Raw genomic sequence first — 27,861 nt, 5'->3', positions numbered from 1 at the left:
GACATTTCAAGAATAGAACATGTTTTTTTTATAATTTTATTATAAATCGCTTAACTGAATTGAATCTTGCTCTGCCACTCGATGGATTGTGTGAACTCCAGAGAGACTCTGAAGCTGGATCAGAATGTTTTGATTGGTTTTTGAATGAGGTTCCAGAGGTTTCAAAAGTGACCTCGTAGAACCTCAGTGTGAGGGAGCACGCTTCCTGGGAAGCCATCTTTGCAAGTCTCAGGTTGAACATCTCCTCCTGTGCTCACACGATCATGCGAGGGAAGCTGCGAGCCTGCCTCCCGCACACGCAGGCCCTCCCGACAGGGGCAGCCCTCGGCAGCCCCAAGGGAGGCCGCAGCACCCGCCCACACCCGCGTGCTCGCCTTTGCACGCCTTTGCCTTTCATTGCATATTCCGGACATCCTGCTCCTTCGCTCTGCCCTCACTGTGCGGTCCGCGGTGGCCGCGGTGGTCAGCAGCGGTCCCCTGTCCCTGGGGGGGGGGTCTGCCCCCACCCACCCCCCATGTGCGATCACGAGCTGTAATGGCGCAGAACTGCTTTGTTCTCCGCGGTGACTGGGATCTGCAGAGGTTTCTGCGCGTGTGTCTGCGAACAGTTGTTTGCAGTTGATTTTTGTTTTAGGAACAGCAGTTGGATGAAAAGGATGCGCGGCGCTTCCAGCTTAAGATCGCGGAGTTGAGTGCGATCGTCCGGAAGCTGGAGGACCGAAACGCCTTGCTTTCGGAGGAAAGGAATGAGCTGGTGAGTGGCAGTCGGGCAGGGCCATGGGGTATCTGTGTCACATGGGTCTGTGGCTGCTTGGGGGGACAGGGTGCCTGCCCCCTTTCCTTGCGGAAAGGAGTGATGGTGCCAAGGACAGGGCTTGCATACAGGCCTCTCAGCTGTTTCAATAAAGCTTTATGAACAAAACCTGGTTGAGGGGCCATATGTGGGCCTTGGGCACCGGTTGGTTGATCCCTGCTCCATATTATTGAGCAGAAGTACCTGAGCGAGGCCCGTCCCTCGCCGCGGAGCCATCATGATTACGGCTAACGGGCACTGGAATTTCAGGTGGCCCGTGTCTGAGTGGGGCTCCTCCAGGGGCCCTGTAGGGTCATGTGCCAGGTGAGGCTCCTGTGGCTCTTAATGGCAAAATAGAGGCTTGGCCCCGAGACGGCGTGGCTGGAGCCAAAGCAGTTCTGGTCGGTTTGCCGACTCCCTACGGGGACCGTTGGTTCCATGTCACACTTGTGGTCACGCCGCGTCATTAATTTTGTGTTTCAGTTAAAGCGCTTGAGGGAAGCGGAGAGTCAGTACAAGCCACTGCTGGATAAGAACAAGCGACTTTCCCGGAAGAATGAGGACCTGTCCCACGCTCTGCGGCGGATGGAGAACAAGTTAAAATTTGTCACCCAGGAGAACATAGAAATGGTAAGGGGCCCCGCCTGGTGCGGTGGGCCGGGAGGGTGCTGACGCCCGGCTCCAGACTCAGGGCAGCGAAGGAACCCACGGGGCTGGCTGGGAGAGGAGGCGCAGGTGAGGGTGTGAGCGTGGAGGGACGAGGCAGTGGGCACCTGCCCGAGCCGGACCGGGTGGGGAGGTCACTGGGCGCGCCGGCCCCAGGCCTGCTGCTGGTGAACACCCGGGTTCCCCGGCCTCTGTTGACTCTGAAGATCTCGGGCTCAGGCGGGAGGAGCCCCGGGACACCTGCGTGGAGGGACGCACCGCTGCAGACCAGCGCGGCGCCGGGGGTTGGGGGGTGGGTCTCGTCGTGCGGTGGGGATGGTTAGCCGGTGTCTCCTGGGCGCCTTCTTACTTGAGCCGGTCCTTCACCGCGGATGGGGCATGGGGGAAGGCCGGGGTGCACCCCCTCCCCGCACCCGGCTGCAGAAGTGCCTCCTTCCCACGCTCAGCCCGCAGCGGCGGGGTGCGCGGGGGCGGGCCGCTCACGCCGCCGCCTCGTCCCGGGCCGCAGACTGCCCCCGGACCCTGCCGCCCGCCGCCCCGGCCCGAGCCGAGGCGCGCCTGGTCCCCGGCGGACGGGGCGGACGGGGAGGCGCGGCTGCGCGGCGCGAGCCCGGCTGGCAGGGAGGACCCGCGCGGGTGAGGACCCCCGGTGACCGCGTCTGGCTGGCTTTGCAGCGGCAGAGGGCCGGCGTCATCAGGAGGCCCAGCTCCCTGAACGACCTGGACCAAAGCCAGGACGAAAGAGAAGTGGACTTCCTGAAAACGCAGATCGTGGAGCAGCAGAACCTCATCGACGAGCTTTCCAAGGTGCCCGCGCCCTCCCGCCCCCGGCCCCGCCCCTCGCCGACGGCCACGCCCACGCCCTCCCCATCCCCCTCCGTTCTTCCTCGGCCTTGACCCGCCCCTCTCGCCCGCCCCGCCCCTCGACCGTCGGCCCCTCCCCTCTCCTCCGCGCGCCCCTCAGCTCGCGTCCCTCGGTCTGTCCTTTCCCACCCACCGGCTCTCCGCTCCGGTCTCTCTCAGCCCCTCCCCGTCCTCCGTCGGCCCCGCCCCTGCCGCCCCTCGGCCCCGCCCCCGTCTCGCTCAGCCCCTCCCCTCTCCTCCCTCGGCCCCGCCCCTCCGGTCTCTCTCTCTCTCTCTCTCTCACAGCCCCTCCCCCGGCCCCGCCCCTACCGCCCCTAGGCCCCGCCCCTGTCTCCGCCCCTCCCCTCTCCTCCCTCGGCCCCACCCCCATCTCCCTCGGGCCCCACCCCTCCTCTCACCTACCTGGGCTCCTTGCCCTCCTGCCCCGTCCCCGTCCGTGGGATGGAGAGCCCAGCAGGCCTGTCCCCCCGCCCCTCCCTGGGGCTGCACCGCGGCCATGCCCGAGTGGACCTCTAAAGCTGCGTCGTCTCCTCCCTGCTTCGGACCCGGGGTTCAAGGGCAGTGATGCCGCAGTGTTAGCTCCTGGGACCCTGGGACAGAGCCGCGCAACCTTTTCTCAGTCTGGAGGCCAGAATCCGGTCCAGGGGCAGCAGGGCCACGCCCCCTGCGCCAGCGCCAGGCCAGGGTCCATCCTTCGCTGCAGGGAAGCTTGGGGCCTCCCGGATCTCGGCCTGACTCCGCAAGGCTGCTTTGTGTCCCTCCCCTTCTCTCCTGAGGACATGTGCGCTAATCCGGGATGGTCTCCCCTCCAGATCCCTGATTCAATCACGTCTGCAGAGATCCTATTCCAGATAAGGTCCAGGCCCAGGTGCTGGGCGTTAGGACGTGGCCCACCCAGCCCTCGACACTGCCCTGTCCCTGTAGGGCACGGCTTTGCAAATAGTCCTGCACCAAACCTTCCTGTAGTCGCTCTGCTTGGGGCCTTCTGCTTCTTGTTGCTGTCCCCTTGGATCATTTCAGAGCAAGTCGCCTTGGTCCTTCTGTGACCTCTGGGTGCCGCAGAAGGGACAGCAGCATCTCTCCTGCCGGTGTGGCTTATGGCCCAGAAGTGCTGGCCCAGCTTGTCTTGTTGTCGTTTTTAGTAAGTTCTATGCCCGATGTGGGGCTTGAACTCAAGACCCTGAGATCGAGTCACATGCTCTGCAGACTGAGCTGGCCGGGCCCCAAGGCCTGTTTCATTTTGATGACTGAAGTTGTCTCCAAAGTAACGGAGGTCCCACAGCCCAGTGTGGGCTGCAGGGCGGGTCTCGCCAGCTCAGCCTTCCCTGACCGTGCCTGAGAGCTGCCCTCTTGCCTCGTTCAGCCGCACAGTGGCTGCGCGTCCCCCTGTGTAGAGGATCTGCGGGGAGGGGGCATTCAGGAAAAGGAGGACATCCTGGTCAGTTGCAGTCATAGGTTATCGCCGTTTCCGAAAGGCCGAGGGCCCCCAGGTGCTCCTGTAGGTTCTCGGTGCCCTTGGGAGGTCAGCTTAGGGAGGGAGGGGGGACCATGAGAGTCAGGTCAGATGCTCCCTCTCCAGGCAGTGGAGTTTGGGGCAGCCACCAGGCTCTGGGTCCCTGGGGAGCAGGTCTGTGGGCCCAGCTCTATAACAAGCTCTCCTCTCTGCAGACACTTGAGACCGCCGGCTACGTGAAGAGTGTGCTAGTAAGTAACTCCCACATTCACCCCAGTGTCCCAGCACACTTGTCCCTGGAACCCCTCCTGCTGGTGGCTCCTTCTAGTCCAGACAGGGCAGCTGTGCCAACACAGGCTACCTGCCCAAAGGCTTTGCCCATTTGTTAGGGTCAGATAGATGCCCCATGTGACCATCGGGGAGGCCCACAGGAGCCAGCACCCAGCTTTGCCCATTCTTCAGGGACGGCTGGCGTCCCTGGGGTGCTCAACCCCACCATGGGTTGCCTCCCTGCCGCTGGGATCCAGCAGTCCAAGCGTGGCCGGCACATGATCAGGGTCATGGAAACGCAGTTCAGCTCCCTGGGGAGACACGGGTGTTTGGTCTCCTCCCGTGTCTGCAGGGTCTGTCTCCACCGTGTGGGGGGGGCATTTCCCCAGACATCTGCTCAGTGAGCGCAGAGCAGGGCTGGGCTTGGGCCCTTGTGGGTTCCTGTTTTTGTGTGTGTTCTGCTCAGAGCCCGCCCCCCGGCCACACACCGTGAAGGAGGCTGGAGCACTGCGCAGGGTGTGGTCACGGCCCCCCGCGTGGGCCAAGCGGGAGCCCCACGCCGTCTGCCCCTCCAGCTCTGTGGCCACGCAGACAGCAGCCCACCTAGAAACTGCCCTCCCGGTCCACTCCAGTGACCACACGGGAACGCGAAGGGAGTTGGTCACCCCTCAGAAAACCTTTTCCGCTGGTTTCTGCAGGAGCGCGATAAGCTTTTGAGATATCGGAAGCAAAGAAAGAAAATGGCCAAACTCCCCAAGGTAAAGGAGACGATGCTGACCCGTGTGTGCACAGAATGTGTGTTTTTAAAGCCGCTTAAAACTAGGGAGTTTCTCTCTGGAGGTGAACATAAAATATTTACTATTTCTAAGAATTGTTACTGTACCATAACCAACATGAACCTCAAATCAATACTCTTGTTTATAATTCTAAATTCAAAAATCCTACATTGTTGCTTTTAAATTTCCCAGATAGCCCACGATTCATGACCACAGGAGGGAGGGGTTCGACCCGGCTCTGGCCTTCCCCTGCAGGCCTGGGAGTTAGAATCCCCAGGTGGCTGCGGGGCACCCAGGCCTGTCTCGCCACCGCCACCGCGTGGTCCCCTGTCACCACTGCAGGCTGCGGTGCCCTGTCTGCGGCTCCCATGGGGCCCCCTCCCAGGCAGACCTGCGCCCCTAGAGAGTCTGAAGCCCAATGCTTTTCCATAAATGTGTGTTTTTTATTAAAGGAGATTCTGGAGGTATTCCCAGAGAACGTTAACTTGTGCTCTGCTTTATGCAACATGAGTGTGTTTTCTTGGGCTTTTGAACGCTCAAGGGTGTTCCACGCGCAGCCTGGGAGAGAACTCCTCAGGCCCGGACGCTGGCCCATTTGGCCCCCAGAGTGTTGGGGGCCCTCTCTCCTCAGGATTGTCGCAGATTTGTAGATTGTAGAGATTTCCTGGGGGCCTGGGAGCCAGCGGGAGGAGGCCCGCCCGCCCTCTCTACCTGGGCCCCCGCTGTCCCGTCGCTTCCAGGAGGCAGGACTGGGGAGGGGCCGGGCAATGTACCTAGAGGTACAGGCCAGGAGCCACCCAGATGGGCTCAGCAGCCCAGGACGGGATGTTGGTTGACAAAGGTGTGGACCGTTGGCCACGCGGCGAGGAGTGACCATCATGAGCTGGACCGTGAAGGGGTCTGGTGGGATTTTGGCACAAGAAGGACCCAGGAGGCTCCTGTGACTGTCGGGCCAGGAGTTCAGGAAAGTGTCAGGGACACAGCAGGAGGGACTTGGATAAAGAGAGTGGATGGTGGACATGGGGTGAGGCGGGGACACGGGTCCGTGTCTGGACTAACCCAGTTCCTTTGGGCCAGAAGCCGGTTGTGGTGGAGACCTTCTTTGGGTATGATGAAGAGGCTTCCCTGGAGTCCGACGGCTCCTCCATCTCCTACCAGACGGACAGGACGGACCAGACCCCCTGTACGCCTGACGATGACCTGGAGGAGGTAGCCTCCCACGGGGGGTTCTGGACAGGATGGAGCGGGATCTGGAGGCCAGGGGGGTCAGGGTCGGGGGTCTGGATACTGGGGTTTTGCTGTGGGGCCTGCCCCCTGGGGCGGTGGGCTCCATGGCCCTCCCAGGCTGTGCCCCCTGCCCCCGCGGCCTGTGATTCTGTGCCGTAAGAAGTGCCTCCCGCTGCCACCGTCGCTTCGTGGGCCCCGGCCGGGTTTCAGCTCGCCGCTGGGCTCCTGCCCTTCCACACGTGGGGACAGACGGCCCCCTGCCCCTCGGAGGGCTGCCCCGGGCTCTGGAGCACCCAGTATGGGGAGGCTGGCACCAAGGCCAAGGGCCAAGCCTAGAGGTACACAGAACAGATAGTGCAGAATAGTGTCATCTTGAATAGACACACAGCCAGTCTGTCCTGCCCGCCAGTCCTTCTTCCAGAAGGAACGGCCCTCAGGTGCAGGCAGCCAGCTGAGCCCGGCGTGTGGGAAGAAGCTTGGTTTGTTCTCAGTGGCCTGGCCCCAGTGGCTGAAGGACAAGGAGTGGCCCTGAGAGGCCCCAGGGGACATTAAGACCCCAGGTAGTACCTCCCCGGGCAGATCAGGGCAGGTGACCCCATGGCCATGGACCCGCTTAGACACCTCAGACATCATCGTACAGCTACTACCAGCAGCCTTGGGGATAAGGAGCACAGGGGAGCTGCGGCCTGGTGAGGGCTCCTGGGCCTGGTCCTCTCAGACACGGCCAGCCTCCACAGCAGACCTAGGCCTTGTTCTCAGAGCAACAGCTGCGGGGCCCCAGGGACCCTTAAAGGCAGCAGCGATCTCCTGGCGTCTCCCTGGGGCAGCAGGTGCCCTTGTAGCCAGAAGGAGGCATCTGGGAATCCGCGCAAGAAGGTGGGGGTGGGGAGGAGATGCATCCCCAGGGCCAGGTCTCACCGGACACGTTTGGGGGGCCAGGTGGGGTCCCCGCCGAGCCCCTGGCCTGCCTGCTGGCCCCTGAGGCTCACCCTGGCCTCAGTGTAGCCAGCTGGGCCTTTCCCCCGGGGGGCTCCGGGCTCACCTCCCCGGGCCCCCGGCAACGCTGCGTCTCTGTGCACCTGCGCAGGGCGTGGCCAAGGAGGAGACGGAGCTGCGGTTCCGGCAGCTGACCATGGAGTACCAGGCCCTGCAGCGGGCCTACGCCTTGCTGCAGGAGCAGGTCGGAGGGACGCTGGACGCAGAGCGAGAAGTTAAGGTCTAACTGACTTCTACTCCACCACGTTCCGGCTCCCGCTGGGCTCCTCCCCGCTTGACCCCCCGCCGTGGCAGGGACCCCTGTGGCGCTTCACCTTCCGGGCTGATTCCTCTCTCCCTCGGCTCTTGCTGGGCCTGTTGGAGCTCCCGAGGCGACTGGGAACCCGTGTTTGCGCGGCAGCACTGGGTCGGCCCGGCGGTGGGTGGGGCCTCCCCCCGGAGCGGTCCCCGGCATAGGTGTGAGTGATGGTCCCCGGAGAGCCACGTGTGTCCCCTCTGCGGACCATGGCGGGCAAGGGGAGGTCTGCTTCCTTGTGAACCTGCCCACGGCGCTCTTGGGGGGCTCTCCCAGAGCGGAGGCTCAGAGGTGGGGAAGGGCCAGCGTTTCTGCTCGGTTCCTGAAATCTGCTGCGGTCCTTCACTCGCCCCGTCCACCTGAGCTCTGCTGCTATGCTCACCTTGCCCCTGGGCCTCCCCAGCCAGGCCCTGCTGGGAGCAGGTACGTGTCCCCCGCCTGCCCCTGCTTCCCTGAGCCCTGGGCCAGGCGCTCATGCCCGTCCACCGAAGGCAGGAACACGGGGCTGACAGGTGCCCTCGCCGGCCACCAGGGGAGGCCGTGGCAGGGGGCTGTGACCTCTCTTCCCCTGAACCCCCACCCCACGCTCCCTGACATGTAGCCTGCCATGCCAGGGCTCTGAGGGGATGCCCTGCGTAAGGAGGTCGGCTGCACTCTGTACCCGGAAGGGCTCTCCTGCCCAGCTGCCCTGGAGCCGGGGGGGCCATCTCTGACCCCAGCCACACAGGGCACGGCGCCAGTCAGCTGGTTCTGAGACTCCAGCTGGTCGGCTGGGCGTGGACTCTTGGAAGCAGGGCACAGTGTCAGTGGGGTCCCCTTCCGTCTCCTCGCTGCCTGGAGTCACTGGACCTACTCCCTGTGAGCAAACAGATCTCCCTCCAACTTTCCTTGTGTCACGACGGCCCTAATAGGGAGGCCAGAGGAGGGGAAGGAGAACCAGGGTCCGCTAACGTCTCCGAAGGGGAACCCAGGGCCAGGCCAGGGGATACTCGGCCCTCCTCCGCTCGAGGGACCCCTGACCCAGTGCCCAGCTGGCCCAGATGCTCTCATCCGCCCAGAGGTGTTTCCAGGGAACAGGAGCACCCACTGGAATGAAGGGCCCTGTGGCCCAGACCTCACGAGAGCAAATTAAGTCCGGGGGGAGTGGTGGCCTGGACATTCTGGGGCCTTGCCTGCCCCTGGGCAGTGGAGGGTGGGCTTCTGCGGGAGGCGGGCAGGAGGGAGTCAGGTGCACGCGGCACCGGCAGAGGGCGCCCGTGCGGGAGGGAATGGGCCGAGCGCTGAGCTGTGTGTGTGTCCTTCCGGTGGGCCAGAGCCCAGGATGCAGCCCAGTGGCCGGTGCCCCACAGGCCTCCACGGCCCTCCTCAGCCCTTTCGTCCTGCCTACAGAGATGTCCCTGACAGTCCCTCGGAATGAGTCTGTAGGGCGTCCCCATAACCCGAGAGAGTCCGCTCGCCACAAGCCTCCTGGTGCTTCCCTCCACCCCGAGCCTTCCCTGCAAATGCGTGGACGCCCCCTCTCCCTTAGTGGAGGGGAGAGCCCGCTGGAAGCCTCCAGCCCTGCGGGGCGTCCTGGCTGCGAGAGGAAGTTTGACGTATCCCTGCTCCCATCTTACAGACCCGTGAGCAGCTGCAAGCAGAGGTGCAGAGAGCCCAGGCTCGGATAGAAGACCTGGAGCAGGCCCTGGCCAAGCAGGGGCAGGTGAGGCTCGAGCGGGGCCGGGCGCCCACCAACACGGAGGGCGCCGGAGGGACACGGGCAGTCCACAGGTGTATGGGGAAGCTGCACCCGCAGACAGGCACCCCACTAGGAAATGCAGACCCTGGAAGGAGCACAGATCAAAGGAAAGGCCCAGCGCGCCTTGACGAGGGGCCTGCGTAGGCCCCATCTCTCCCCCAGCTCAGGGCCGGGGCTGCCCCTGGAGACTGCCGGTCACTCCCTCACCCGTACACCCATCGCCACCTCTGGGCTCTTCAAATCCTGGGGGAAGGTGTCTGTTGCCTGCCACCACAAGCCTCTGTCCCGCTGGACGGCGCAGCCCCTGGTGGACCCAGGAGGAGGCTGGAGGATGACCGCGTTGGGCCGGGAAGGTCTGTGTGGGAAAGCACCTGGGGCACCAGCAAGCCGGCGCAGCCCACGGTGGCCCTCGGTGCGTTCACCACTGGGAGACGGCAAGAGGGACGGGAGGGTGACCCGAGCAACATGGGGTCGTGCTGCCCACACCCCCCTCAGCACGCACGGCCCCAGATTCCGCGCTGGGCACCTGTAAGCTGTTTACCCAAACCACGCAGGCTGGCTTGCCCCGGGGCCCCATGCGCTTGGGCTGCAGGAACCGTGCTCAGAGGCGGGGCTGAGCACAGACTTCACGGACCCTGCCTGGACCTCATGAGGTTGGTGCCTGAGCCCCATGGCGGCCATCCGTGCAGGACAGCAGTGGCAGGGTAGCCGGGGCACGAGCAGGAAGACAGTGTGGCCGCCTTTCAGTGGCCGCCAGCCCTCCGACTTCCCAGATGACTTTGCCGAAGAACCTGGAAAGAAGGGGCGCATGTGGGGCAGCGGGCCTTCCTCCTGACCCCTCGCCGAGGAGGCTGCTGTGGAAGCATCCCAGCTGACCTGACCTTGTGGCTGCCTCGGGCGCGGGGCGGGGCGTCTACACACGTCTCTCACCAGAGCACAGAAGCCGGCCTCCGTCCGTGCATCTGAGCACGAACAGACGGGACATGCCCTGAGGGTCCCAGGCTCCTGCTGGTTCTGTGTCAAGGTCCTCGGACCCCGGACACCCACGTGGCTCCACGTGCCCCTGGTGCCTGGCGTGGGTGGGTGTGGGCTGGGAGGGCTGGCCGTGAGGCGGTGCGGGGTCCCACGGAAGCAGGGCTGCCTCCGTCTGCTCTCGTCCGGGCCCCTCCTGGGGAGATCGCAGGCTTTCGTTCACGGCACGACAGGAGCCACAGGAGCGGCGGCCAGCAGCCCGCTGCAGAGGCTGGGGTTGCCTCCTCCGTTCTGCTGAACCATGGTTTAAATGTGGGCTTTGCGCTGAGTCTGCGGCATTAATTTCTCCAATTTAATTCCATTCTCAAGGACATGAAGTGGGTTGAAGAGAAGCAGGCCCTGTACCGAAGGAACCAAGAACTTGTGGAGAAGGTGCGCTCCGCGTCCTGAGAAAGCAGCCCCCACACCCTGTGCTCCCGGGAACTCTCTTCCGGACAGAGGTCCTCGGAGGGGCCACAGAGACGGCCCACCCACTGCTGTGTCTGGCCTCACCTGAGCTCTCCAGGCCGCGGCCCTGGCCGTGGGCTCTCCTGGCTTCCGGTTAACAGGAGGCCCTAAAACGCCGTCGGCCCTGCACCCCACCCCTAGCTGGGGCTCTGTGGGCTGGAGGATTTTACGTGATAGGCCAGAAAACACTGGTCTGCTCCTGCTAGCAGCCTGGACTCTTGCCCAGAGCTGCCTCACTTGCCCTTCTCTGGGCCGGTGAGACGCCCGTTCTGCACACAACCCCCTCATTCAGCCCGACCCAGGAGGGGGGGGGTGCTTCTCAGAGGACACCTGCACAGCTTGGGACGGTCCCCAGTGGGTGGCGCCCCAGAGCTGCTGGCACTGGACGGTCAGACCAAGGTGGGAGCCAGGCTCTGGTTCAGAGGCAGAAAGGCCACCGGGGCCGCCGTCCTGCTGCACGCTGTCCTTCCCCACCAGCCACGGGCCTCGTCCTGGGCCAAGCACGGTCAGCCACAGCCCTTCTAGAGAAGAGCCAGGCCTGCATGTCCTCACAGGCCCGAGGGGTGCCACCGTATCTGTGCTCCGTGCAGACCGGCAGCTGCCAGCCAAGCCCTGAGCCACAGCCCAGTCCCACTGGGGGCTGTTAGGTCTGGATCGTGCATAATGCCCACGTGCTTCCTGTGGACCGTCCACAGGTTCCTAAATCACGGCAGCTGTGTCTGTGGTGCTCTCATGCACACATGCACACTTGTGTAATGTTCACGGGCACACTCGTGGGTGCGCAAACACATGCACACTTGAATGCTCCCCTATACGTATACCACGTCCATACATGCTTCCATGTGCACAAAATACATAAATGCTTGTGTGCACACGTGACCCCACACGTGTCTGCACACACGTCCATGTACACGCATGACCCTCACACGCATTTCACATTCGTGTGCATGCATGCTGCTCACATGCACACTTAAGCGCTTCTGTGCACACATAGGTACTCATGTGCATGTGCAAACACTGTGCACACTTGTAGTGCTCCGTGCACACTTTAAACCTGTGCCTTTCTCTGGCTACCACATGCACGGGGTCACATTCCGGTCGGCGCTGCCTGCGGCCTTGGCTGTGCGTGAGCCCGCATGCTGTGGAGGGAACCTGCCCCCGACGGCACCTGGACGGATGCCGGGCCCTGACCCATGTCCAGTACCCCTGAGCATCCCAGCAGGGCATTCAGCTCCCCAAATTCAGTTCAGGGGGCATGGGCCAAGCCATCTGGCCCAGTGGACGCCCTTGTGGTGTGCCCTTCCCTGCCCTCACGAGGCCATGTGCCCGGGACACCTCAGCGGTGCACCCTCGGTGGGCCCTTCTCTTCCCCTGTCTCTGCTCAGATGCCTGGACTGGGCTCAGGGCCGTCCCGGGGCCATCTACGGCTCCTCGCCCCTGTACTGCTCCCTGTGCCCGCCTGCCCTGATGAGCCAACTCCGGCTGGAGCGAGGGCCCTGGGCGCCCGGGAGGCTCGGCTGTCCCCACGGATGGCCGGAAGCTGTCAGGAAGCGGGAGGGGCCCTCGCGTGACCTCAGTGTCTCATCCACCTTTTATTTTACAGATTAAACAAATGGAAATAGAAGAGGGTCGATTAAAGCACGAGGTTCAGGATGCGAGGGACCAAAACGAGCTACTGGAGTTCCGGATCCTGGAACTTGAGGTGCGCCGTGGGCGTGGGCACCGGGTGCGTGGGGCAGAGCCGCTGTGACGGAGGGAGGCGCTCGGCCTTCCTGACCTGGGCCCTCGCTCGCAACCCCAAGGGGGTGGGCGAAAAGGAGGCGCCTCTCTGAACAAGGGCCACGGAAGACCCCCCAGAATGAGCGAGACGTGAGTGTCAGCTTCCAGACCCGTTGGGCTGCACGACGATGGCTGTGCCCACAGGGGAGGCCACCCCCAACCATGGTGGCAGCTAGTGGACGCTTGCTCCTTGCTCATTTAAGCGGCCAAGTGAGGGCAGCTGGGGGCCACGTGGTGACCAGGTGTCCTTCTGGCTGTCCTGGGCCCCTGTCCTCCTCTGTGACCTTGGCCTCCTGCCGAGGAGGAAGCAGGGGCCCGGCTCCCTCAGGGAAGCGTCCAGCCACACGTATGAGGACGGCCGTGGAGCCGCCGTCACCTTCCACTGCCACTCCTGGCCGGGAGGGCGTCTCTGAAGCCAGAGGGCAGCTGGGGGGTATGGTCCACCAGTGAGGCCGTGACCGGGGCTGGCATCTGCCCTGCTGGCTGCCCTCGTGACTCTGGGGCTGCGTGTGTGTGCACACATGACCACCCCTTGGCCTCCGGGGCTCCTGCGTGTGGCCTTGGGTCGGGGGCAGCCCTGCCAGCCACTGTCCTCCGAGCAACCGACCAGTTGCTCCGGTCAGCCCGCGGAGGAGGACATGACCCCCTGAGCCTCCTGACAGCCCAAGGATGCGCGGCGGACCAGCAGGTCAGCAGCAGGGGTGGGGATGGAGGAGCCGGGCCTGCCAGGCTGGGGGCCCCGCTGCCGCCAGTGTCTGCGCAGGGGCCCTCTCTGTCCCTGGGCTTGTTTCCCAAATGCCCCCCCGCATTCGCTGGCCTCGGCACCTCCGCCCTGTCCCTGGGTGGCCCCCAGCCCAGCCCCCACGCCCAGCCGCCTGCTCTCTGTCCTAGGAGAGGGAGCGGAAGTCCCCAGCCATCAACTTCCACCACACCCCCTTCGCAGAGGGGAAGAGCCCCCTCCAAGCCTACTGCGAAGCTGAAGGCGTGACGGTAAAGCCCGCCCCCTCCCACCCCTGCACTGTGTGCCACAGCCCCCACCCCCAGCCCCACAAGCCCCTCCGCTCCCAGCCCCCCGCCGCGGGCACTCACCTCCTGGTGTCTCTCTCTGCCTCTAGGACATCCTGGTCTCGGAGCTGATGAAGCAGCTGGACATCCTGGGGGATAACGCCGTAAGTGTATGTCGCTCTCCTGACTTGTGCATGCCTCCTCGCGCCAGGCCCCACCCCGTCAGCCCCCCAGCATCCAGGGACCCCCGTGAGTCCCGCTGCCGGTCTGCCACGGCTGCCCCGCCTGCCTGCACCTGAGGCCACAACTGCTTGGGGCAGCCCCTGGCATCTGGGAGGAATCCTGCCCCATTCTCATGGTCCTGCACCCGGGTGGGTGGTGACTCACCCAGAAGCACGGGGTTCAGGGCCTCTGCTCGGCCAGGATGGGGAGCCCTCTGCTGCACACACCCGGGTCCGCCGGCCATCATGCTCCTGGCCATATGTTCTCAGTTTCTGGAATGCTGGTCGGTCTCTAAGCCTTTCCACACCTTGCTGGGGGTGGGGGCGGGGGTGGGGGCGGGGGTCCTTCCAGTGCCTGAGATATCCCAGGCTCTTAGCGGTTCCCACGTCCTTGGTTTTGGGGGAAGGGCAGAGACCATAAATGTTCTGCAAATCTCATTTAGGGCACCGTTGCAATTTCTTCAGCAAACTCTCAAAGAACGCTGATGACTGTGTGACTGTGCTGCTCCCCTGCATCCGCCCCTTCCTCCCTCCCCTTTACCCTCCAACGTCATCCGTCCGTCCGTCCGTCTGTCCGTCCTTCCGTCCGTCCGTCCATCCGTCCATCTATCCGTCCGTCCGTCCGTCCGTCCCTCCATCCATCTGTCCATCCTTCCGTCCATCCCTCCATCCGTCTGTCCGTCCATCCGTCCCTCCGTCCGTCCGTCCATCTCCCATCCCTCCATCCGTCATCCGTCCGTCCATCCATCCGTCCGTCCGTCCGTCCATCTCCCATCCGTCCATCTCCCATCCGTCCGTCCGTCCATCTCCCATCCGTCCATCTCCCATCCGTCCGTCTCTCCGTCCGTCCGTCCGTCCGTCCATCTCCCATCCGTCCATCCCTCCGTCCGTCCCTCCGTCCGTCCGTCCGTCCATCCGTCACCCGCACCCACACTCTGTCCCCCCCCACCTTCCCACCCGCCTTCCATCTGCCCTTTGTCCGTCATCTTGTACTTGTTGAGGCTTTGCCCAATGAGCAGCTCAGCTGTGCTAGAAGCAGCCCCGCTGCACCACCCAGAACTCCTTTTTCTCCAAGGTGTACTAACAAGCAGAGGCTACAGCTAGTCCTAAGACCTGGGGCTCCCCCTCCTGCTCACTGCTTCTAAGACAGCCAGGCACTGAGTCGAATCCTTTTACTTCGTGAAGCAGAAGGAGGAAGAGAAGAGAAGCCACACATGCACACACGCAGCCTCACTCGCTCACTCGCACCACAGCCCAGGGGCTCACACGTCGTCTTGGGACTGGTTCTTCCCAGCCGCTGCGACATGTGCAGGGCCCTGTGTTGACAGGGGCACTTCTCTCCTGGCCCACACTTTCCAGAGGGTGGGCAGGGCTCCGCGGGTGCTATCTGCCCCTCCCCCAGACCCCCTGCTCCCTCTGGGCTGTAGGCTGTAGAGGCATCAGCCAATAGCCAGGACGGGGTCCTGCCCGGAGTTTTCAGGCCCCGTCGCAGGGACCATACTGGTTAACCTTTTGATTCACAGCTGGAGAAACTGAGGCCCAAGAGGACACCTGCCCAGGGTCCTAGAGCGGATGTGGGAAGAGCCTCGCTCTGTCCAGTTCAGTTCAGGGCCCTTCCCCAGCCCTGTAGCTCCCTACTCAAGAGCTCCAATGGGCTCTGGTGGAGCCATCAAGGGGCCTCAGAGCACGGAGACAGAGGCTCTCGGGGACTGGAGGACATACCTTCAGGTTTTACGCTCAGGGGACCCTGGGGAAAGCTTGGCACTTCCTACTGATGGGCCTGGAGGGTGTCCCTATCTCTTCAGTGGTCACAGGGGGCATATGAGTGTGCTTCGCATGCACCCCATGCCTGGGGACTGTGCCCCGTGGAGCCCGAGCCCGGAAGTTCATTCCTGGAGCTTGCAGCGGCCGAGCTCCTGAGGCAGCAGCACAGAGACCCCGTGCCCTGCTGCCCTCACAGCCAGTTCTGTGACTGCCATGCACAGCCCGCCCCAGAGCCCCAGAGCAGCCCACAGCCTCCAAACTGGCTGCGGGGGTGCCGCAACCCCAGACCTCGTGTGCTCAGGAGGCAGGGCCCTTGGAGGTGAGCAGAGGCTGGCGGGCAGAGCGGGGCCCATCCTCCCTGGCAGAGCACCCCTCCCCGCAGCTGTACCTGGGCTGCAGAGGGATGGGTCCCCGGGGAAAGGCAGAGCAGGCGGCATCTGCCCAGGCCAGGGCCTCGGGACATCATCACCTCCTGGCCCCCGAGCCAAGTGCAGCCATGTTCTAGTAGGTTCTCCCTGAGGCCACTTGCTCAGCCCTCCCTGGTCCCTGTCTGCGTCGGGGAGGGAGCGCACTGGCCCCTGACGGCTCCCCCAGAAGCAGGCAGTGTGAGGAGGGCCTGGCCAGCCCAGCTCTGGGCTGAGTGTGGGTGCACTGTGCCCCAAAGGCAGAGCTTGTCTCTGTGCCTACAGCGTTTGGTCACTGTCCCTGCCTTGGCTGACTGCTACAGGGCTAGGGGACAGTGAGAGACCCCTGCCCTTGAGGGCCAAAGTTCACAGCCCAGATGGAGGGCTTTCTGAGCAGACAGGTTCGGGGCCCTAGGGTAGTGTCCCCAGCTCTGTGATCCAGCAGACTCTGCCTCCTCTGGTCTCTGATTCCCATGCTCCCCCCCCCCCACCCTAAGTTGGGCCCTGCGGCGGTCAGGGTCTGCGGGAGTGAAGGACTTGTAGCCTCCAAGGATGCCCATTGGTCCCAAGGCCAGACTCAGCCAGAGACCACCCAGGTGAGCCCCTGGAAGAGGTGTGAACACACCATGCAGGGAAGAGACAGAGACCCCGGGGATGGAGCCATCACTGCACACTCCTAAGCAGGTTTTAGCCATTAACACAGCCTGCATATGTGGAGAACCGGCTTTCAACCAATGTGTGGACTAGGGACAGTGGGTGTGTGTACATCGCCCCTGCCCTGCACCCCCCTCGCCTTCAGCGGGCCACCTACAGGTCTTGGTCACCAGTCCTGGGGCGACAGGTGGGGGCAGAACAGAGAGAGCGCGTCAAGAGTCAAGTCAGGGTCAATGGGGTAGAGAGTAAAGGGCCTTCAGGACCCCAGGAGGCCATTTCACTCCGAGTGACCTAACCTGTGGCCCCAACCCCTGCGCCTCTCCATCAGGTTCACTTCATGCCCCCCCCCCACGCACCCTCCCTGCCGGGCACCCCAGAGCACCCCCTGCCAGGCACCCCCACACACCCCTCACCAGTACCCCATGCACCCCACCAGGGCCCCCTGCCCTCAGTATTTCAGCCTACTGCCTCGGCAAGCCCCCTCCGCCCCGCCGACTGTCCCTGTGTCTGCTTTGGTGCAGAATCTGACCAATGAGGAGCAAGTGGTCGTCATACAAGCTAGGACCGTCCTGACCTTGGCTGAAAAGGTAACAGCACCTGTGTGGCTGCTCTTGGGACAGGGCCGGGGCAGCTGGGTGAGGGAGCAGTCCCTGGAGGAGGCACTCCTGGGCTGTGGGCGGGCGGTGGGGAGTTAATGAATCCTGTTGGCCTTGGGAGGTCGCGCACATGCAGGGGTCAGACCCACCACCCTCTCTGCGGGTAACAGTTCAGTCAGACTTTGTCTCAAGGCGCACTCTGCTTCAGTTTCTCCCTCTAAAGGTCAGGCAGTGGAGTGGGTCTGTATACCACTGGCTTTCTGTTCACCCCACCAGAACCCTCCCCGGGGGCTGCTTAGCCGACCTGGGCTCCTTACCTGCAGCTGGTTCCTGGCCGCCAACCCCCCCAGCCAGAGCCTGCCTGGGAGGCCTGCTGTCAGCAACTAGTCCTGGGCCCCCAGCGGGAAGGGGAGAGGGAGTCCCGGCAAGCAGGGGTGCAGGGCATGGGATTGAGGGAAGACCTCTGCTGGCTGAGTGCTCTGTCCCCTGTCCCCACCGAACCCCTGCTCACACCCCTTCTCTCCCTGGGGAGTGAGGGACAGACCTCCTGGACAGCACGTGGGGGTGTCTGGAGGCTGGGCACCTGGAGCTTGCCACGCCAACCCAGCCCCCACTCCCAGGCTGTCTGTCGCACCTGGGGGACGGTGGGATGGCTTTGGTGCCTGCATGGCCACCCGCAAGGTCACCATCTCCTGCTCTTCCGGTTTGTGTCCAGTGGCTCCAGCAGATTGAGGAGACGGAGTCGGCCCTGCACCAGAAGATGGTTGACCTAGAGAGTGAGAAGGTCGGTGGGCGTCTTGCCTCGTGTGTGCAGCACAGCGACAGCAGGTGGGTGCCCGGGGCTAAGACACAGGCCCCCTTGTGTTTCAGGAGCTGTTCAGCAAACAGAAGGGCTACCTGGACGAGGAGCTGGACTACAGGAAGCAGAGCTTGGACCAGGCTCACAAGGTGAGGGAGGCGCGCCCGCCGCTGCGGGGGGCGCGGGCTGCAGAGTCCGGGCAGGAGCAGGGGAAGTGCTCCCGCTGGCTGCCGTCTCTCGGGGCCTGGGTCCGTGGGACTGCCGTGGTGTCCGCCTCTGCGCTCCTCCCTGGTTGCTGAGGCCCAGGGAGGCCTGACTGCTCTGGCAGCAAACACTTCGCCCCGTGGATGTGGAGCTCACAGGGATCTTTAAAACGAGTCGAGAAATAGGATTCATGGACACATAACGTGTTTATAAATTAATCGAACATGGTTGACTGTTCGTAAAAAGCGTTCTCTGGGGCCTCCTGTGTGTGTGTCCCTGCCACTCCGAGGAGCGTACCTTGTGCCTGTCTGCACGCCTGCCTGGCCCGTGGGAAACACTCGCTGATACACTCGTCCCAACGGGGGGTGAGCCCGGAGATCTGGGAGTCCTCGGGGACACACCTGTGCCCTGGGACGCAGTCCTCACTGACACAGGTTTGACAATGAGAAGTCCCATTAGCGCTTCAGGCTGCCTTTGTTGCAAGAGGGTGAACTGAGACCTGGCACCACATCCTTGCTGCTCTGATTAGTCTGGCCAAGGGGCATCACGGGGGGCTTCCTGGAGGAGGGACACCCACACTTCTTCCCAGCGGTCAGTTACACCCCGCGTGCGTGCGGCCTCCCAGACGTGCTCCCCGGCCCACCTTGTGTCCCTCTAGACGGCCAGTCCTTGAGGTCAGGGCACGTTTGGCACCACCTCAGGGGAAGCTTCCAGGGGCCCTCGTGAGGCGAAGGGTCTGGAATAGACTGTGCGGGGAGAGGGACGCTGGAGGCCAAGGACGTCCCCTGTGGTAAGTAGAGGTACGAGTGCCCGCCTTCGGGAGTGTTAGCAGAGTGAGGTCACTGTGTGGAGAGCGTGTGGGTCACCAGCAAGTCCTGCCCAGCCGGGAAGCTGACGGTGTGATGTCTCCATTAGCCCCATCCGTCCCATGCGGGTGCCGGTGCTGGTGCTGGCAGCCCACTCACCAGCCAGTGGCAGCGGGACACCTGCGGGACACCTGCGGGCACGGCCGCAGAGAAGGTGGTGGAGGGCAGTGGCCTCAGAGAGCCGAGCGGGCACTGATGGACCTTCCCAGAAATACGGGCCATGTCCCTGCTTCCAGTCCGCGGTGCTGGGTGGGAAGGATACCAGGGAGCAGCCGGACGCCCGTCCCCACCGCTGCCCGCTGTGCTCCAGTCCTGAGACCCAGACACAGGCACGGAGGGACAGCTCAGCCCTGGGCCCTGGGCGTTCCTCAGGGCCCAGCTCAGGAATATGTGTATCGGTGCCGGAAAGACAGGCCAGTGTGGGGGGCATCCGAGTGGGCACATGTGCACACACAGACACACATGCACACACACACGCACGTGTACATACACACATGCACACCCACACACGCATGTGCACCCCAGAGAGTGGGGTGCCCTCGGGGGGCTGCAGGGCTGCAGACACCTGCCCAGGCTTCACCTCCTCCCTGCTCTGAGGACACAGGCTGTGGCAGAGGTTGTGAACGGGAAGTGAAGGTCCCCACACATGGGGCCACGCTCAGGGAGTGCTGGCCCTCGGGTGGCGCTCTGCTGGGGGGAAGGCCGCTGTCCCTCTCTCGTTTCCAGCTTTGTGCGCAGCCTGTGGGGTGCCCGCGCTCGGCACCCCCACCGGCACGATATTTGCTTGTAAATGCCGGAGCATCTCCCAACCGCTGAGCTCTTCTGCCGTCCAGAGGGGCCGGCCTGGGCTGCGAGCTGGTGGGGGCCGCTGCGGACAGTTTACTTTGCAGCTGTCAAGACCAATAAAATGTGAGGCCGCAAGGGTTTTTTTCATTCCCTGAAATGCCCACGAAACCTGAAAGCACTTTTCATAATGATTTTGCCTGAAGAAAACACCCTTCACTTCTGAAGAAGTCACATTTTTGATGAGAGGTCGGGTTTCTGTAGTGTAGGAATTTGGTTTTTCCAAAGATTGTTCAGGAAAATCTCCAGGGGAAAAGGCTTTAAAAGTGTTCCGGATCCGACTGGTAAACCCCTAGGAATTTATACCAAGGTGAGCATTTAGTCCGCTGAGCTGCAGCACACGGGTCCTTCTGCACTGGTTCATGGTGGTTTCTTTTTGAGAGGGCAGGGGGGTGAGGCCCACGCCCCGCGCAGTTCTCTCCTTGTCCCCGGGGCCCCCTAGTGGCCGCTCTCCGGCCCAGGCACCCGCGGCCCCTGCTCGGCCTCCCTCATCAGCCTCGGCTTCAGCCCCGGCCTGGGAGCCCCAGGGTCCGGCCCCCACTCAGCCAGCCAGCGGCCAGCTTCTCTGCTTCCCTCGCGTGTTCTCGCCGCAGAGGATCTGTGGGACTACGGGTCCTTCCCCGGAGGCCTGCAGTGGGCGCTGTGGCCCCTCGCTGTGGGGAAGCACATGTTCGGGGACCAGCAGCATGGGGCATGACGGCCTCTCTGCATCTGAGCCCTCAGGGGCAGGGTGAGGCCTGGACTCCAGAGCCCCCTGCAGAGTCTGGACCTCAGCTGTCCCCAGCAGGACCCCATGCACATTGTCCAAGCCCACTTGTCTCCCGACCTGGGGCCGATAAGAACAGTTGCCTCGGGGAAGGGGTGGGCACTGGACAGCTCTGCAGGGCTGGGGTCCTCTCCCAGGCTGCGCAGGGCACCCCAGGCCCAGGGTACAAGTTCTCGGCATTCGGAGAGTGGAGGTGGTAACTTGGGCACACAGGGCCCTGCGGCCAGTGAAGATGAGACCGCGTCCAAGGCAGTGAGGAGCAGCCGAGAGGAAGGGCCACACTCCCAGAGCCCAGAGGCTGGTCTCAAATGCAGTGTGGCAGGACGCGCTCCCTGTGAGGCCACAGGGGAGGGTCTTTCATGCCTCCTCCGGCTCCCCGGGGCTCCAGGTGTGCCCCAGCCTTTGTCTCTCCACGTGGCTTCTCCCCCATGTCTTTTGTGACCACGTCCAAGTCCCCTCTCCTTGTAAGGACACGAGCCATGGGATCATTGGATGCTGCTCCCCATCCAGCATGATTCCTCCCTAGTGTGAAGACAGCAGCAGACACCCTAGTTCTAAATATTGAGGCCACATTCATGAGACGCAGGGGTCAGGACCTGAACATATCTTCTTGGGGACATGACTGACTCACCATATGTGACATGGAGGACCGCAGAGTGGCCGGCCTCCCCTGGGGAGAGGCTAGAAGTCAAGGCCCTCCCGCACGTCTGTCCTTACATCCGACAGACCCCTGTGAGCACTGCCGTTCTTCCTTCTGTGGGGCTCGTAAACCCCGGGTTTGAGGAAGGCCGTGAGCAGGGGGAGACGCCTTCCCTCTGCTGCCATTCCTCCGGGCCCCTTGGGGCCGTCCCCCTACTCTGGTTTCGAATATCTGCTTACCCGCTTTCCAGATATCAGTGTGAGCTAAGGCTCTACCTCCAAAGTTTCCTTGCACACGTCAAAGCCCGTGTAGAAGTGAATGCGCTCGTGGTGACGTCTCCTGGGCTGGGTGTCCACTCCGCAGGTCGTGTAAGCCGGCCGAGGCGGAAACAGCCCCCGCTGTGGGGTGGTGTGGAGGCGCTGGCACCCCCAGGAGTCACCCCCAGGAGTCACCCCCAGGAATCACGGGGCTCCCTTTGGCCAGCCGGCCAGACTGACGTGCGCCCTCCTACCCCAGCACATCCTGGAGTTGGAAGCCATGCTGTACGACGCCCTGCAGCAGGAGGCCGGGGCCAAGGTGGCCGAGATCCTGTCGGAGGAGGAGCGTGAGAAGCTCAAGGCGGCCGTGGAGCAGTGGAAGCGGCAGGTGATGAGCGAGCTGCGGGAGCGCGATGCCCAGATCCTGCGGGAGCGCATGGAGCTGCTGCAGCTGGCCCAGCAGGTGCGCGGGGGCGGGGCCGCGGGCGGGGCCGCGGGCGGGGCCGCGGGCGGGGCCGCGGGCGGGGCCCCGGAGGGGCTGGGAGCTCCGTGGGCGGAGTCCCAAGGCCACGCCCCCGGGCCAGCCCCCGGCTCCAGTGGCCACGCCCTCCCAGGACAGGCCCTTGAGCCACTCTGCCCGCCCTGGCAGACCAGCCTCTGGCTGGCATGTCCCCTCTCTTGGGACCGCTGGCTGCGAGGTTTCTAAAGTGCCTCCTCCTTTGACACTAAGGGCATGACTAAAGCGTGGTCTGGGAACCGCATTGTGGACGGGAGCTGACCGTGACCTTCTTTTGACCTTGGGCACTTGAGGACTTCAGGCTAATCCAACTGGTCCCCTCTACCAGCAAGTGAGGGACCCTGGCGCACTGGACAGCCTCTGCTTCCCCGGGGGCACCCGTGGGGCCTGGAAAAGCCTCCGCAGATGTGTTCCGTGTTCAGGGCACCCCAGATACATGGCCCCACTTGCAAAGTCACATAAGCTAGTGACCCCGGCGTTACCGTGAATGTTAGGGTAGCGTCTGACCAGAGCATCAGCCTCCTGCCAGAACACTCGCCGCGAGATTCAGGTGGTCAGTGTGGGGACCGCACCTGGGGGCCCGTCCTTACCATCAGACAGGCTGCTTCCAGGGTCCAGGCATCCAGGTCCAGTGAGGACGCATGAATGTGCATCTCGTGAGCCTGGTCTACCAATGGAAATACTAGGGGCGTGACCTTCGCAAGGGGGTCCCTCCTGGGATGGCTTCCTGACCTGTGGTGGCTTCATGCTGCCGGTGACATCTGGGAAGGGTGTGAATCGATTTCTGGGGTGTCCAGCATATGGTTTCTCATCTGAAGTTGTGGGGGTTGGAGGAGCAGAGCAGCTGACTGCGGAAAGCTATGTCCGTCAGGGAAACCGAGGTTAGCCACGCCGCTGCCCTGCTCCGCCACGGCTGCCGGTGGTGTGAGGTCTCGGACAGCGGACGGTGCGGGCTGGCCGCGGCGCTGCGGCTCATCCGCCGTGTAAACGGACGACAAATACTCTGATGAGTGAAGGCTTTCCTCCTTTACCACTGCAGAGAATTAAAGAGTTAGAAGAAAGAATAGAAGGTCAGAAGCGGCAAATAAAGGAGCTGGAGGAAAAGGTACCGTGCATGCGGGTTCGGGGTCTGTTTTGTGCGCGGGGAGGGGTGCCGGTTCGCGTGCTCCCAGCCTTGGGGTGATGGTGAGCAGGAAGCTGAGCTGCCTTGCAGGGGCTGCATCTCTCCCAGACTCAGTTTCCCCAGCTGCAGCAGTGGGGACTGGGGCCCGCGACCTAGGGTCCTTTTAGGGCTGGAGGTCGTGCCGACCTGTGGGATTCCCCCACATTCATCAAGCAATTGGTCTAAAAGTCAAATTCCTGAAATGCTGGCTTCTCTTCTTGAAAGCAGGTTGTCTGTCCAACACCGGTGTCTGGTTTCTGGCCCTTAATGCACCTGCTTTGGGGTTTAGGACACGCAGGGGCTGGCGTGCAGGGAGTTGGGGGCCTGGGACAGACCAGCTGGCTCTTTTCCCGGACCCCCAGCCCTGTCAGGCATGGAGTCGTGGGCGCTCTGTCTGCTCAGTCCAATTCCACCCTCCCCAAATCGAGGTGCCTGGAGTGTGCCTGGAGGGAACCCTGCCTCTTTCCATGGGGTTTGCTTCGTTTAGGGGCCGTTCTTTCGTTGTGACTTAGGGTTGTTTTCATATCTCCGTGGTCACACTGATGGTTGCTTAGAGTGCGTCTCACCAAATGACTGGCTCCGCACTGGGCACTGAGCAAAGTGGCCCATGGAGCGACTGCCCTACCTTGGCTCTTCTAGAAAGAGCAGGAGGCCACTGCTTGCACGGGCGCTCCGTTAGCCGCGCGGCCCAAGGAGGAGGCCGCAGAGGCCCCGTGCCCACGGGGGAGAGTGGCCCCTTCCAGAGGCCGCCCAGCACACCCCATCCACCCCTGCTGCCCAGGGACAACACCTGCCCCTTCCCTGGGCCCTTTACTGTCGTCTGCCTGGCGGTCGTCATGGTGACTGTGTAACCTCGTGGTGCCCGTGAGTGCCCGTGAGTGCCGTGAGCAGTCCCCAGACTTGCGCAGGCTGGGAAACAGGGAGGTGTTCCTGCAAATAGGATTGGTGGCCCTGTGGACGCCAATGCGTGGGGAAGCCTCCACCAGGCCCGGAGGGGCAGGGCAACGTGCTCAGGGTCTCTCCCCGCACATAAACCTGTTTCCCTTTGCATCTTAACCTGAGAACGTTTGTGCGCATGATCCACTTGGATTTTAGACACCAGGTGTGAATTCCTGTAACGTGTCTGTGCCGCTGTCGGAGCTCCTCCCGCACCTGAGTTGGCGGTCCCCCGTCCCCAAACCCCGGGTGAGGCTTCCGGGTGGCATCTCTGCAGGCTGCTGGCTCTGCCGCTTACCATGGGACGGGGGCGACGTCTTGTCCGGGCGCTGGGTTTGCCCGGCCCTCGGAACGTCTTCCCACAAGACGCCGTCCTCGTGTTGCGCCAGCAAGGGTCCTGAGCAGCAGCTCCGCAGAGGAGGCAGCACAGGCGGCTGGTGGGGGCGCGTGTGCGGGGCGCGGGGCGCACAGCCCTCACGCACCGGGACCCACGCACCAGGGCCGCTCCCGGGCCTGGCGGAGGTGCGTCTCGTTCTGTCTGTGATCGCGGCCTTTCTCGCCAGAGCTCCACAAACTCTTTTTCTCTCTTTCTCCCTCCATGTCTCTGCCCCCCACCCCCGCCCCTTTTCAGTTTCTATTTTTGTTCTTATTTTTCTCCTTAGCTTTCATTCTGTGGTCATAGCGCGCCTGGCCCCGACACGGTGAGTATCTCATTAGCTGGCGCCACCGGCGAGGGTCCCGTCCACCCCCCAGGGGCCCGTGGGGCCCCCGCACTCCAGCTGCCCAAGTGCTATTGGAAGGCCCAGATGTGTCCAGAAGGCTGTTCCAAATCCAGGGCCAGGATTCGGGGTCGGTCGGGGGCACCTGCCTCTCTCGAGGGGGCAGGAGTGTGGAGGACCCTTCACGAGGCACCGAGCCCACGGCAGAGGCGTGCGCGCACTCGGCTTCCCTGCTTCTGTGGCCTCGGCAGAGGCAGTGCCGGAGAGCACAGTCCTCTTGCCTTTCTTGTCCTTTTCCGCTGGTGCTGAGGACAAGCTGGGCTGACTCTGAAGAGCCCCCCAGAAATGCCCAGGCTTCCACGACACGCGGGTCTCATTCACAGACGTGAGACCAGCCGCCCGGTCGCCGTGTCATTACTGTGGCTTTAGACCAGGGCCACATGCTAGTCCTGACCCCTGCTTCCTTCCAACGTAAGAGGAGAGGACCAGCAGCGCTGGCCTCACCATCCTGCCCAGCCCATGGCCTGCCCTTCCAAGGATGTCTGAGGGGTTCCCTGAGGGGCAGCAGTGTACTCTCCTGTTCTCCGAGCCCACCCGTACCCCGTCCCTCCAGCCCTGTCCTCTCCAGAGAACCCTTCCCGACGTGTGTCCGGCATCTTGTGTCTTCCAGCCCCCAGAGGAGCCAGACCCCTTTCCTCCAGTGGGACCAGAGGCCAGCAGGTGCCTGGGCAGCAAAACAAGATGCTGCGTCCCATTCCTGAAGCCCCAAGAGGATCTGGTCTCTGGGGACCCCGTCCCGTTGAGGAAGAGGGAGAAAGGGGGGCTTTGAGCACCTCTGAGTGGGCACCGTCCACTCTGCTGAGCCAGACTCAGAACTTGTTTCTTGACTGGGCATCCTCTGGGAGCGGCCTGATCCTGGCTGTTGGACCCTGGGTCCCCCCTCGGGACACAGCCTCCTGATCCTGGTGACAAGGATGCACACGTTCCCTGCTGAGCAGGTGCTGAGAGCTGCTTCTGTGCAGGGCCGCCCACAAGCCGACACCACCCCCACCCCAACCCTGCTCCTCAATCGCTCACAAAGCTTGGACGAAGCCTTCAGGAAGAACACAGGCAGCCCAGAGAGGACCCAGGGAAGCCTGTGGCCACGGCGGTGACCTCCATCCAGGGAAGCCCAGGTGGGTCACAGGGCACGTTCCGAGGACAGCTTCCCCTGGTCCCGCAGGTGGCCTGTGAAGACCCGCTTGCTGGGTCCTGCGCACCTGCTGGCCGGCACGCCCCTGCCTGGTTTGAAGACGCTGTTGGCTCAGGAGCTGGTGTGACTGCTGCACACACCGTGCCGCCACCGGCTTCCAGCCCGCCCTGAGCCGCATGGAGGAACACGGTGGGGCTGACCAGAAGGAGCATGACGGTGCGAGGTGGGACGAGCGAGCGCCCCAGCCCACTGGAGAGGGGCCTGGGTTTCCTGGAAGGCAGAGAGCCCCAGGCCCTGTGGGCCCCGGGCACCTGGCGCACTGCCCCCCACGACCACCTGGAGGCCGTGAGCTGCAGAGGAGCTGAAGGGGCCCGAGGGCCACGCCCACTTGAGGGCGACCACGCACCTGGAGTCCTGCGGACATGACAAGGGAGCCCGACGTCCAGGTGGGGAGCAGGTGAGTGCCCTGGTCTCAGAGACCCATTTTCCCTCTCCACTGTTTGGGGTCCTTGTCAGTCTGCTGGGACCTGCCCTGTAGCAGGAGCCCTGGGTGACTGTCCAGACCCACTTCTCACCACCACCCTGGACCAGAATCTGCTCCCTGATCGGGGGCGTCCCTCCATGGGCTCCTTAGGGGCCCTCAAGGGCTGAACCTCCGTGGGCTCCTTGCCCAGATCCAGGACATCTCCCCCAGGCCTCTGAGCGTCCCTGAGCTTCCAGGTTCAAGGGTGGCCTCACCTCCCAGCAGGGAAGAACTGTCCCAATGAGCTCCAGCCCCTGTGGGGTCTGCTGGCCAGCCCTGCCCACCCCGAGCCCCCGAAACTCCAGGAAAGGAACGTCCCCTTCTCCTGAGCTGTGGCCCCCAGGCCCCTCCCCTTCAGGCACAGTCAGGAGTTTGGCCTCCTGGCCCCTGACTCCTCTCCCTGCCTGTCCCCCACCCTGCCCCCCCAGGCTAGGAGGCCACAGGAGGGTTGGGCCCAGGAGGGGCGCTCCAGGGCTGAGGCCTCTGTTTCCAGCAGAGTCTCCTGAGTGAGGTGTTGCTGGAGGCCGAACCGTCCACGTGTTCTTGACCGCATGTCGGCCATGGTGGCCCCACGCAGCGCTGTGGATGCCCCAGAGCTGTGAGCAGGACCTTCCTGCGGGGGGATCTAGAACCAGGACAGCAGAGACTCTGGGAGCAGGTGCTGGGCAGATGCAGCTGCCCCGGGGAACAGGGCCTTCAGGCTGGCCCTCGGTGGCCTCAGGGCCTGGATGGGGCTCCCAGGGAGCACACACTGGGGTGCCCTTCCCTCGGGGCTGGCAGGGTGCAGCGGCAGCAGCAGACACACCGCAGGGCTGCCCCTCATGGGTGTCAGAAACCCTTACCGGTGTGCAGGCCCGGAGGGAAGCACGCCTCCCCTCTGCCCAGCTGCCCGGGGTTTAGGGGGAGCATTCTCGAACAATCACCAAGGTAGGGACCAATGTCTGAGACGGGGCCCCAGTCTGGCCTGTCACAGCAGCGGGGACAGGGGTTCCGACCGCCTGCCAGGCCATGCGTGGGACCCTGGGGCCAGCTCTTCCTCTGACAGGCGGGGGCAGCCCCACGGCCGCGGCCGAGAGCAAGCACGTCCGTACATTGTAGCACGGGGGGGGGGGGGGGGGGCGCTACGCTTGATCTCCGGGTGACGGCAGCACCTGCCGGGCTCTGCCACCATGGTGTCCCAGCCAGTGACCACATGGGGAGAGGCCCCGGAGGCCACAGATGTCCTGTTTCTCCACAGGCTTTTGGGCACTGAGCTTGGCACCCGTCAGCAGCCTTTGTGCGGCCGTGGTGGCCCCAGGGCCCTCACGGTTTCCTGGGCCCCGTCGCTGCTGTGTTCTTCCATTCTCTGAAGAAAACCCGACCCTGTCCTATCGTTCGTTTCTCTGTCTGGTTATTCTCGCCGGTACGGACTTGGGCACACTTACTTTATTCTGCGGGCTACAACCCAACACCGTCAC

At 63.6% G+C, this 27,861-nt stretch overlaps 1 protein-coding gene across 15 annotated transcripts in view; it reads left to right on the top strand.

Annotated features, from left to right (window-relative positions):
* JAKMIP3 (Janus kinase and microtubule interacting protein 3) overlaps window positions 1-26,154 on the top strand; it is an 87,587-nt gene extending 61,433 nt beyond the window's left edge. For 5 of the 15 annotated variants that reach the window (XM_059172793.1, XM_059172792.1, XM_059172791.1 and 2 more), the window contains 19 exons: window positions 635-754; window positions 1,277-1,423; window positions 2,135-2,266; window positions 3,992-4,027; window positions 4,745-4,804; window positions 5,903-6,031; window positions 7,137-7,265; window positions 8,959-9,042; window positions 10,420-10,482; window positions 12,161-12,259; window positions 13,228-13,326; window positions 13,452-13,511; window positions 16,906-16,971; window positions 17,696-17,764; window positions 17,851-17,928; window positions 21,615-21,818; window positions 22,912-22,977; window positions 24,633-24,671; window positions 25,360-26,154. In XM_059172793.1, the coding sequence (XP_059028776.1) occupies window positions 635-754; window positions 1,277-1,423; window positions 2,135-2,266; window positions 3,992-4,027; window positions 4,745-4,804; window positions 5,903-6,031; window positions 7,137-7,265; window positions 8,959-9,042; window positions 10,420-10,482; window positions 12,161-12,259; window positions 13,228-13,326; window positions 13,452-13,511; window positions 16,906-16,971; window positions 17,696-17,764; window positions 17,851-17,928; window positions 21,615-21,818; window positions 22,912-22,977; window positions 24,633-24,671; window positions 25,360-25,518 (1,839 nt within the window). In that variant the 3' untranslated portion in view covers window positions 25,519-26,154. Of the gene's footprint in view, window positions 1-634; window positions 755-1,276; window positions 1,424-2,134; window positions 2,267-3,991; window positions 4,028-4,744; window positions 4,805-5,902; window positions 6,032-7,136; window positions 7,266-8,958; window positions 9,043-10,419; window positions 10,483-12,160; window positions 12,260-13,227; window positions 13,327-13,451; window positions 13,512-16,905; window positions 16,972-17,695; window positions 17,765-17,850; window positions 17,929-21,614; window positions 21,819-22,911; window positions 22,978-24,601; window positions 24,672-25,359 lie in introns of all 15 variants that reach the window. The other 10 variants (XM_059172800.1, XM_059172794.1, XM_059172803.1 and 7 more) reach the window with 7 other exon arrangements.
* Window positions 26,155-27,861: the final 1,707 nt, after the last annotated feature.

Source organism: Mustela lutreola, chromosome 4 (genome assembly GCF_030435805.1).
Source record: "Mustela lutreola isolate mMusLut2 chromosome 4, mMusLut2.pri, whole genome shotgun sequence".
NCBI lineage: Eukaryota > Metazoa > Chordata > Mammalia > Carnivora > Mustelidae > Mustela > Mustela lutreola.
The sequence above is the reverse complement of the archived record's forward strand: the minus strand, read 5'-3'. Positions and strand labels throughout refer to the sequence as shown.